The sequence below is a fragment of the Ascidiella aspersa genome, chromosome 2 (genome assembly GCF_963924565.1).
Source record: "Ascidiella aspersa chromosome 2, kaAscAspe10.2, whole genome shotgun sequence".
Taxonomy (NCBI): Eukaryota; Metazoa; Chordata; class Ascidiacea; order Phlebobranchia; family Ascidiidae; genus Ascidiella; species Ascidiella aspersa.
Window position 1 is genome coordinate 39,425,748 of NC_139448.1, and position 11,673 is coordinate 39,437,420.

An 11,673-nucleotide genomic window follows, 5' to 3' on the forward strand; every position below is an offset into this window, starting at 1 on the left:
ACCTATACCACAATTATTAAATCAACGTGCAATATTTGGGTTAGGGAGCGTTTAGGTGTGCGTGTGGGTGGCGTGGGTCAAGTATTATTATATTCATAATTTATTAATAATACTTGACCAACACTAACCCAAATAATGTACGTTGTGGTAGGATTCTAGACAAGCGCCTAAAATGTTTCTACGCCATATCTTTAAGGCCTATTTTAAAAAAATATTCATTTTTACCAAATGAGAAGTATTTCGACTCGAAGATTTTTTGGAATGAGTTGACTTTATTTTTCTCTTTTTAATGAGTTTACTAACTCCAGGGGACCTCAAATGCTTTCTAAGTTTGCAGTAGAAAGGTTTATTCGGTTTGCTACGGTTTAAATCCATATTTCAAGTTTATTTTGTTATTTTAATTTAAATCCATGTTTTTTTCAAACAACAAAATTACGTCAAAATTGTTATTCAAGTTGTCGATTAACACAGATCACCACAGAATAAAAATATTTTCTTAAGGTTTTTTTTATAAAAAATCGAAAACATCATTAAAGAAAGGAAAGTTTCACTTTCACTTTTATTTCACCTTCTTTATGATTTTCTTGTTTATGTAAATACTTTTTTTACCAACTGGTACTTCTATCCAAACTGGTAATTTACATTTGTCAAACATGCCGAAATCATAACAAAACGTTTAGAAAATTGTTATAAGACTTTAAAATGTTTCTGTTTGTAAGAATAAACTGTTAAAAAACAAAAGCATGAAGCGGCGATTAAGAAAGTTATTAGCACATCAAAGGTATTTTATTTCCAAACTCCGCCCAATAACAAGCCAAATCCGATTTGTGGTAATTAGTTGTGAAAGCCGCCAGACAAAACGCCCATTACACGTGGTTCATTGTGTGTAACGGACAAAAAAAACTACCGCACTTTATAGCATTCCTTTGGGCTTTCTATGATGCTTAATGACGAGCTGGTTGTGTAATGCTGATTTAGTGACTCCTAACCTAATTTTGGCAGGTAAAAACGTAGCCTAATAAGAAAAAATGCATGTCAATAGGTTTAATATTTACCTACAGGTAGGCCTATAAGGTCTTGGCTCACACTGGGACAAATTAAATACAATTATCGCACAAGAAGCACAACACATTTTATGACACAGCATATTACGCAAGTTGCAAAAACCAGTGTTGTAAACAAGTCATTTTGAAATAACTTAAGTCCCAGTCAAGTATTTTGCGAAAATAACAAGTCAAGTCCCAGTCCAAGTTATCGGTTGCCCAAGTCAAGTCCCAGTCAAGTCATTATGAGAGCAAGTCAATTTCAAGTCATGTCATTGACATAAAAGTAAATTGTTAAACTACTGAAATTGGTAAAATTGTCCGATCATAAGCAACAATTTAACTAAAAAACTAACACAAGTACAGCACTTAAAGTGTTTAATGTGCAAAACTTAAAATAAATTTTAATGAAAAACATTTAATTTAATCCCAAGTTATTTGACATAATGACTTAAGTCCAAGTCAAGTCATTTGCCCAAAAGACTCAAGTCAAGTCAAGTCATTTTGGTCAAAAGACTTCAGTCAAGTCAAGTCATTTGAAAACAGTGACTTAAGTCATTACAAGACTGGCAAAAACTAAGTTTTGCCATCGGGACGATAGACACACTTTAAACAAACAATGCAAGCATGGAAGTGATAAAACTAATGAAACCATTTATTCCACGAAATGATGGAAGCATGCATTTATTTTATTTTAATTTATAACAATGCTTTCCTATTCAGCAAATTGCTTTTAAACAATTTCAGCGTTGTAGCCATAAAACCAAGTTTATTTCCTGATTACCTGATGGCGGTAGAAATTTAATACTAAGTTGAACAATTAAAATTATCTGAAAACTTTTAGCCTAAATACTTCCTCATTTTTACTGGCATTTTTAAACTTTGCTGTTTTATTTGGAGAATATAAGTATTTGCTGTAATTTTAATCAACAGCCAATGCGTTTGAAAAACGTTTGCTGTTGCATTTCCATTCACTTTTCATTTTGAGTTATACGTGTCAACAAGCGCAAAACTTTGTTGTAATGAAGATTAAATTACAGGTGAAGATTTCAGATTTCTGTTACGGTGTATGCACTTTGATACTTTAGTTAAATTATATTTCCACTATCTTTAACGAATTACATAGTTAGGTTATCAGTGGTTATTATAAAGCTTGTAATTGTCTTTAGTTCCATTAAGCAGATGTCAACCAGGAGCGGTAGGGTTGTGTGATTAAGGGCAGCTCCCCCCCTGTTGTTGCACCCCCGGGATTTATTCCTGCAACGCCCTAAACGCAATCAACATGTCATTATCTACGTCATGATAGGCAGACAATCGGCGCCGCGAAGCTGTTAACTGTTCGTCATAATAGAGTTGATTCGAAAGTGTTCGCTCGCGTTTGGAAGCAGAATAGCGAGGTGTTGTGACAGTTGTGTTTAATTAATATAATACCTATATTAACATAAACATAAAAAAGTTTTATTATAAAATATTCGCGTTATAATTTTGTGCTTTCAGTTGAGGTTTCTAAAGGCGGAAAAACGTTTATAATTGGTCATAAAATTTTTAAATAAAAATGAATATAAAGAAATAGTAGAATTTTGTTAAAAGAAGTGAGAATCAATTTAAGTTATTATTGCATTAAATTGGCAATTTTACGCAATATTATATGCAGTTTGCAGGATACAAAATAGAATAAAAACATTTTGCAAATAATATTTAATGATCTTTTACACAGTCGCTAAGTAAACAAAGCATGCCCTAAAAAGGTTAGACACAAACTAACAAAATTTCTAACGTGATTGTTTCCACAGTTTTATATAATTCATTATGGAGTTTACAGCGGCTCTTATGGTTGGACTTATTGTGGCAAGTCTCGTTTTAACTTGTTTCCTCTCACTTTGTGTCGCTAAAGTTTTCGGGAAAAAGAATAAGAATGAAAAGGACCTAGAGTCTGATGGTCAAGGTGTGAGGGGCCCGCAGGGGGGCAAGATACCCTCCAGAAAGTACCCCCTCCCCCCTAACACGGTGTACCGACCCCTGAGCAGCAAAGACGCTTCGATAAACACGAGCGAGTCGAGTTTATCGCCGATACCGAGTATCGTACACATCGATAACAAGCAAACAGGTAAGGTATGTATAGGGTTTAAACCAGTGATGATACGCATGTGTACATTATATCATAACAAATTTGCCCTTCTACTCGTATAATAAAAAAGTAAAAATGGAATATAGGGGACAAAATAAACTATTCTTTTAGGCTTAGAAGCCACAAAAATCACACAGAGTCATATTTATTTTATCTTAGCTTCAATGAAATTCAATGAACTTTCACAGCCTCATCAATTTGTATATATATGTGTATACTTTTTACCAATTTTTTACTTTTACCATATTTTCCAGGTTTTCCGATCGTAGCTCCAACCTTCTATTCTTCACAAGCAACAGCGCCACCCAGCAAGCGACCGTTGTATAAAATTGTGCCACCAAAGGGCGCTATAGTGCAACAACCAGCAGTTTTTTGGCCTGGGCGTCAAAACTTGGGATATTACGCGCGATAATTGCATCGAGCGCTCTTTGTTTTGTTTCTATTTTATTGCCATTGTGACGTGGACAAAGGGTATTGTTGTGTGACAATGCACTGCGATATGTGTGTATGTAAACTGTGCCAAATAAAAAACAACACTTTTTTATTCATTTTTTTAGAAATGTTAATATTTTTTCTAATTATGCACAAAACTATAAAGATCTGATAAATTTAATGTATTTTAAAGTCTGATTTCAGTTGATTGTTCGTTAAAATATTTGATCAGATCGGAGTAACAAAAAGCTCAAAGTTGCCCATCCTTTAATGCTGCTCGCATTTCATTCCGACTTTGTCAGTTCTTCATTTTTGGTAAATTTTATAAAACGGTTGATAAACAAAGATGATTGGTTATCTTGTAAAAAAATATAATAATATTTAGAAGAACTTAGATAAAATTTGCCTTTGACAAAATAAAGAAAAAAATTGACACTAGTTTGCCAGTTGAAACATATGTACACACATATATGTGTGCTTACAACTGAGATCTAGCCCTTCTGAAGCTGCTTTTTGACCAACGATAACGGCTTACGTATTATTAGTACACCGAAAAGCCATTGCAGACTCACCGAATCTGTCGATCAATGATGCAAGCAGAGCAGACTAGAAAAACAACTAGCCTGCAGTGAGGTTCGAACTCACGACCTCCGGTCAAGCCGGGACCGTCGCTCTACCAACTGAGCTATGCAGGCTCAGAAGGGAACGAGTCGAGAAACAACCATACGCCAATGCTTGCTCAATCTGTTAGTACAAGCAACTTCATAATGAAGGGGATCGCCAGTATCATATCATAATACAATGAAACATATGTACACACATATATGTGTGCTTACAACTGAGATCTAGCCCTTCTGAAGCTGCTTTTTGACCAACGATAACGGCTTACGTATTATTAGTACACCGAAAAGCCATTGCAGACTCACCGAATCTGTCGATCAATGATGCAAGTAGTTTGCCAGTTGTGTGGTTTCATGAACAAATGCTTGAAGAGTGATGTTTGATCTAACGCGACTCAACCACTCTGTGGTGTTTGTTCGAAGTTGCCTCTTTAACTAAAACTTGTTCGGGAAGCTTTTGGCAAACAAATGCGATGTTTGAGGCAAACGCAGCACCGCAGGATAGCAGGGAAGGGGTTTGTTGGGTCGGGACAGTGATTCCGAGGTTATTTTTAGATTTCATTTTACAAAATTTTGCAAAACGAACTATAGACTATAGGAGGTGAAAATTAAAATGTTTTTTAAATAGTTAATTTTCGTTGCATTTCTTATATTTGAAGTTACTGTAGTCATTTAGTTGCAAGGACAAGGAGATATTAAACAATTAAGTTGTAATTTTTCTGCTTTTAGTGGAACGAACTGAATTAAAAAAAATTAAACTGTTTGACGTAGTTTTATAGTTCTTTATATTTCCTTCGTTTAACGATTTTAAAGTTTAACAAAGTTGGAGATTTTGTGCGTTGTGTTCCTGGAAGGTTTTGCTCTCTATCTATGGTTGGCATAAAAGTAAATTTAGCAAAGTAAAGAATGTAATGCTTTTGGCTGGAAAACGCCTAATCCTCCTGGCAACCTTTCTCTATTAGGGATTTAATCTGTTTGTGATGCAGGTAAAGGCTAATTGCTTAAGGTTTGTAAATGTTGTATTTCCGGATTTTTTTCGGGAGTTGTTCTATTGTTTAGCGAACGTTTGTTTGATCCATAATGTTGCGCATAATTTTATTCAAGGATATTTGGCCAAATCTCTTACTTAGTTCTCATATAAAGTAACTGAATGAGAGATATCAGAGTCTGAAGAACATATTCATTGTAGTTATTTAATTGTTTAAAACCGAAGGTTGTAAAGTGTAAAAACTTCACTTTGTGACGAAGAACGAGCGAAAGTGCGAGATAAAGCTGTTTTTACTTGCTTCTGCTTATTGGAACAATTGACATCGGTATGTTCTAATTAGTACCAAGCATTTAAAAAAATACGTTTTGCAACAACTTCAATGTGTACATTATAATAATTAGAATTACCCAAGGTTTTAAAGCAATTATGTTTCATTGTCGTCATTTATTTGCAAGGGAAAGGAAATATGTTGTTTATTAACAATTCGGCGCCTTAGAGGGAACGAGCAAATTACAGCAAAGCAGGTTGTTAGAGTTCAAACTGGTTAAATTTTAACGAGCAGCAAATTAAAGCATGAAGGAGGTATTTAGGAATCTTGATTCATTAAGGTTTTGCTCACCAAAAAAATCACTGGCTTATTGCAACGAACTAAAAACAAATACGGAGATTACACATTTAAACAAACTCGCTTTTTTTATTTATTTCACTGACGTACAGTGGCGAAATTTAGACGAGACTGTGGGTAATTCTACAATAACTTTTTCCACCAAGCTACCTTACTATTGTCTTAGATCAGGGGCTCTTAAGCATTTTTTACCGCGGAACCCTAAAATATTTTTTGGCCTTGCGTGGACCACGGTGGAAAAAAAAATTCAACAATGACGTCACAATACAAATAAACTTCATAAATCTGCTGATTTCGGTACAAAAATGTGAAAGTGAAATAGAGTCTAAATACATACAGAGCAAATCCGTTTTATTATTAATTAAACTGTTTTCTTTGAGAATATGGTAACTTTTAAAATATACATTAATATTTCCATTAGGCCTTCATGGACCCCCAAAACTAGTTCACGTACCCCCAAGGGGTCCATGGACCCCAGTTTAAGAACCCCCGTGTTAAATGCATTTAAACTAAGGTTCCAGTTGTATATTTGTGATCAACATCGCACGATAACATTAGGTTAGGTTACTTTTTAGACGTCCTATTGTGACGTAACTTTGTGACGTCATCTCTAAAAAGTTTCATGCGTTCGGTTAAGAAAGTTATTTTGTTCAAGACAGCTTATCGCGCCTAAGCAAAACAAGGTTACGAGTTTGTTGCGATCGTTTAGCTTCATATCAGGCTCATCGCACCTTGCTTTGTGCCTTGTCTTGTAGAAGTGAAAGCAGTAAAGATGTGGAGGTTCAGGTCAATTACTTTCACTCGTATTTAATGTTTGTTTCACGGGAGTAATATTAGCGGAATAATTTTATTTTATTTTTATTAGCTTCCCAACATGAAACTGCTGGTTGTATTTTGTTTTTTATTTGCGGTTTCATTTGCTGAAAGTTCATCAAGATATGACGGGTAGGTGGCAGAATTAACAGCAGCATAACATTGATTCTTTTCCAACTTAAGCATTAACTTTAACCTGTTTTTATGAGAAGGTTAAATGAAAAGTTCTGTACTTTTTATATTGGATGTAATTAATTTTTAAATTATTTTGAATTTCAATAAACCAATACTAAAAAACGGAGAGTCATGCTTGCGATAATGCTGAGTAATGTTTTGCAGAGACCAAGTTTGGAGTTTTATTCCAAAAAATCAAGATCAGTTGAATTTTATTAAAACTCTGACGTCACACCATGACGTGAGTATTGCGTAACAATATCTATATTATGACGTAGTACGAATATTCTATAGTTAGAAATGAAATATGGAATTTTAAAATAATGTTGAATGAAAGTAAAACACATTCATTTGTGCTGTTTTGTGACGTCACTAAAGCGTCAAATATGATTAGTGACTTAACAATAAAAAATAATGTATGTTTTGTTTAAAGTTGGATGTTTGGAAAACTCCAACAAACGTGGGAAAGCAAGTTGACTTCCGGGTTCTTGCAAACAGTGTGACGTCACTACATCGATTGATGACGTCAAATGGTATGACGTATAAAGTGAAAATCGAGGATGTTCAGGTTCTTGTGGAAAACGAACGTAAACGTCGAGTCGAGAAATCGAGTAAAGCGAAGAGTTTGTCGAGTTTTGATTACTCGGTTTATCACAACGCACAAGAGGTGAGTAGAAACTATTTTTTTACTTTTTTGTAAAGTGAGTTCTTTAAAACTTACTTTTACGGTGAAAACTCACAATTTAAATTCGCACATTTTGATTTTGATGCAGATCTATGAATGGATGGACCTTGTGACGTCAGAATACTCATTTGTGACGAAGGTTCAGGTGGGGGTGACATTTGAGGGGAGACCAATTTACTTGCTTGAGATCAAAAAGAATTCTTTTCCTGGTAAAAAAGCGATTTATATGGACGCCCTAATTCATTGCAGAGAGTGGATTACATCGGCTACAACAATGTTTACATTCCACCAGGTGTGACGTCATAATAAACATATTCAACCAGGTATGACGTCATAGTAGGCATATTCTATCAGGTATGACGTCATTTGGGGCATATTTCTGTTGACCTAATGTCATTATAAGGATATTACTACCTTCTATTTGCCAAATGTCTATAGGCAAAACGTATGTTATTCATGATCTATATGTAATGACGTCATGTAGTTTTCTTAGGTATGACGTCACAATGCTATTGGTTTTGTTGCAGGTACTGACCAACAGCGACCTCCAGTGGATGCTTGATGCATTTGATTGGATTTTCGTTCCAATGATAAACATCGATGGATACGTTCACACCTGGGTCAGACAATTAACTTTAGTGTATTTACTTAAAATTGGGGCTAAAAGTAACTATTTAATCCATATGAGATTTCTATGTTTAGGTAAATGACCGACTTTGGAGAAAAACTCGAAGTGCAGCTGCCACTAGTGGATGCACCGGAGTCGACGGCAACAGAAATTGGGATTTTCAGTGGTCGGGTAAGTTTGTCTGTCTGTCCGTCCGTCCGCCCGTCTGTCTCACTTTTTTTTAAGTATTAAAAGAATCAATTACAGTAGGTTTACAAGTTTTGCGTTCAGGTCCAGGATCTAGCAAGCGACCTTGTGATTTCAATTACCACGGACCTTTTGTGAATTCCGAGTCTGAGATCCGCCATCTTGCAAACTACATCATGTCGATGAAGGATTCCATCAAAGCTGCCCTCACCATCCATTCCTACACACAACTCATCATATTCCCGTATAGTTATGCAGTTGGCGCTTACACCCCTAACTTTGATGAACTGGTGAGAAATAAAAAAAAATTTACGCTAAAAAGCGTTTTTGCAATAGTATCCACTTATCCACTTTGAACAGATGGTCAAATTATAACTGCGTTGTTTTGCGAATATTTAAAGTCCCAAAGGTGGCAGCAAATGTGGCGATTTCGAAGTATCTAAATTTAGCTATCAAGTAGGTGAAAGTAGTCCGCCCTAGCACAACACAACTAATTGCTGATAGGTACCTAGTTCAGTGCTTCTTAACCTTTTTAGCGCTCGTTCCCCTTGAGCGTTTATGAAATTTTCTCGTACCCCAATCCACAATGGTCGACGGAAGTAAATAAAATTGTAATAATAGCAATACACTAAGTGTATTCATAATTTAAGCGTTGAGTGCATGCATTAAAAACAGCCTTGAAAGTTGAACAATATTTACAACACACAAACAATCAGTCAATTTACTTATGCTTTTTGTTGTTGCTCTTCGTAAATTACGCATTCTTTACAAATATGACTAAATAGCGCATATTTTCACACTGCATTTTCATTCTTAAAGTTAGCTCTGTAGTTACGAATGCTGCAGTAATAAGAAAATAAACCACATCAGGCCTAATTGTTAATGAAATAAAAGATTAAAACACTGAAAGCCAAATTGCTATCTGTTTTTTTCTGTAACTGGTCTAAGATTCACAAATTTAACGATAGTTTTGAAGTTTACATCTGTTAACCCAGGAGTTGTTTATACAGAATGCTCTTGCTGGAAACATGAGCGAAGCTATTTATGGAGTTCACCAAAAGGAATACGAGTTCGGGCAAGGAGCAGAAATTCTATGTAAGTGAGAATAACTCGCTGCTAACTTTATGATTACTTTCAGCGATGTCGTGTAAAACCCTAAAACAAAATATTAGAAATAATCCTGCCCTTTCAGCCAAGTCTTTGCCCCTTAAACTTCTGGGGCCTTCAAAGGGTGTTGGTCCCCTAATATCCGAGACTTTCCCGGTTCTGACGAGTAATCTCGTTAAAAAAACATTTTTTCACTTTTTTTTGCGGCCGAAAGAATGAGCTTTAAAGCTTGGCTACGCGTTTGTTTTTATTTTTAGTTATTTTTTGGGTGAAAACTAAAACTAAGCAATCATAGGTTTAGCATTTATAGTTATGCAGAATTTGAGACTCCCTAAAGCCCTAACCTAAACTATATTTTACCAATTATTGCGATTTAAATACAGATAGTTGTTTCGCTTGCACAGCTACGAACGAACACATGTAAACAGCAATCCACCTTGTGTGTAAACCTCAACTTCTAAAGCTATGGCAGACTCACCGAATCTGTCGATCAATGAGGCAGGCAAAGGCAGTAACTTTTGTTGTATACTAATGATACGTGAGCCGTAATCATTGGTCAAAAAATATTTAGGAAGGGCTAGATCACAGTTGAACACATATTTGTGTGCATCTTCCATTCCACTTTATGTGACGATCTTGTGTTCAGAACCAACTTACAGAGATGTTATTTACAGACATTACATCGGGAGTGACCTACGACTGGGCTTACGCTGTGGCTGGCATCGAACTGAGCTTCTTGATCGAACTGAGGGACACTGGAGAGTTCGGCTTCATCCTTCCTCCAGATCAAATCATCCCGAGTGGAGAGGAGTTCCTCGCCGCCATGCAAACACTCGTTGCTATGGTTACCGAGCAAGAGGGGAGCGGATGACCTTTCGGGACAAAAACTAGTTAGTTCCGCTTATTCAATAAGCGAGAAAACTTTTTCCCACTTGAAACTTAAATATATGTAATGTATTATTCCTGCGCACATTTTTGGAAGGAACCCCACTTTTTAAAAACTAAATAAATCCTGAATAGTCTGGACTCGTGTGTTTATTGTGTTTGCGCTTCGAACAAGTTTGCAAACACCTTCATGCAACCAACGCTAAAGTAAAATTTACTCCAGAAATTCGGCAAATATTTTGTGAAAACCAATAACTCCTTGTTGATTTTAACAACTGTTGTGGTCGCCGAAATTCTTACGAGTTAAGGGATTGTTGTTAAAACATGGCTGCGTCTCAATTGTTAAGACATGTTGGGCAAATCATAATCCATGCTTTATTAATCTAGAAGCCAACATTTAAATCATGGGGGGGAACCTACTTAATAGTGAGTTACCATTCATAAGGCAGCAAAGCTTTAAATGGGAGGCATAAAAGTTCGAACTTATCTCAATGCCTAATAACCAGGGTTAAGCACACTGATATGTGATGACGTAGTAGTTTGGTACCCCCTAACTATTCAATCTAAGCTTTTACTAGATTTTGGCAAAAAAATGTCTGTCTTATTCATACTTAGCATCAAGATAAGTATTTCAAAAAGCTTCTCACACACAAAATTAGGACAAAACATAATAATCTCATTAGCAGATTGTAATACACTTTACTCAAAAATAAATACAAATCTTAGAAACGAGTAGAGAACAGTAACCCTGTAAGTAAATATGGATGATGTATATGAGTCTTTCAACACTCGAACGACCATTTGTTCATGAACGTTTAACATGTTTGTTGTTTACTTCAACAAATTTAACGGTCGGCCATAAACGGGCAACTGGGTTCCAAGTTTCCAAAGTGTGTTTAAAGCAGGCGCCACTAAATGTTTATAAAGGGCAGACTGCTGCAAGCAATAAGGTTGCTGGCTGGCAAAAAATTGTGTTGAACTTTGTTAACATAATTGTTATAAAAAGAAGGAAATATTCAACAAATATAAGTGAGCTTATAAATTGTCGTTTAATCTAAATGTCATTATACTGTAGTTTGCATCTGCATCCGACAAACATTAATTTGTTCACCTTTTAAATTTTGTTGGATGGTCGACTAAAGTAGTTCACAAGATTGGATTTAATAAGGTTGGTTCTGGGAAAGATTTCTCCAACTGTTGAGAAAATTAAGAATGCAATAGAAATACATGGCTCATATTTATTTAATTCAAATTTGTTATCCTAATGTGTTTTTTTTTGTTAACTTTTTTTTGTTAAATAAAATATAAATGAAGAAATTATGTCGCCAAAACTTTGCTGCTATTCTTAATATTTTGCCT

General features: G+C 35.3%; 1 protein-coding gene and 1 non-coding gene across 2 annotated transcripts; one reads left to right on the forward strand and one right to left on the reverse strand.

Annotated features, from left to right (window-relative positions):
- Positions 1–4,223: 4,223 nt before the first annotated feature.
- On the reverse strand, positions 4,224–4,298 carry Trnaa-ggc (transfer RNA alanine (anticodon GGC)). The gene has a single exon. It is a non-coding gene; the product is annotated as a tRNA-Ala (tRNA).
- Positions 4,299–5,784: 1,486 nt separating this feature from the next.
- LOC146165730 (carboxypeptidase A2-like) lies at positions 5,785–10,300 on the forward strand. Its single transcript, XM_083381015.1, has 8 exons — positions 5,785–5,793; positions 7,257–7,490; positions 7,597–7,800; positions 8,036–8,128; positions 8,211–8,307; positions 8,407–8,612; positions 9,333–9,417; positions 10,104–10,300. Exons 1-8 carry the CDS (start codon positions 5,785–5,787, stop codon positions 10,298–10,300), a joined length of 1,125 nt encoding a protein of 374 aa, XP_083237141.1.
- The last annotated feature ends 1,373 nt before the right edge of the window (positions 10,301–11,673 follow it).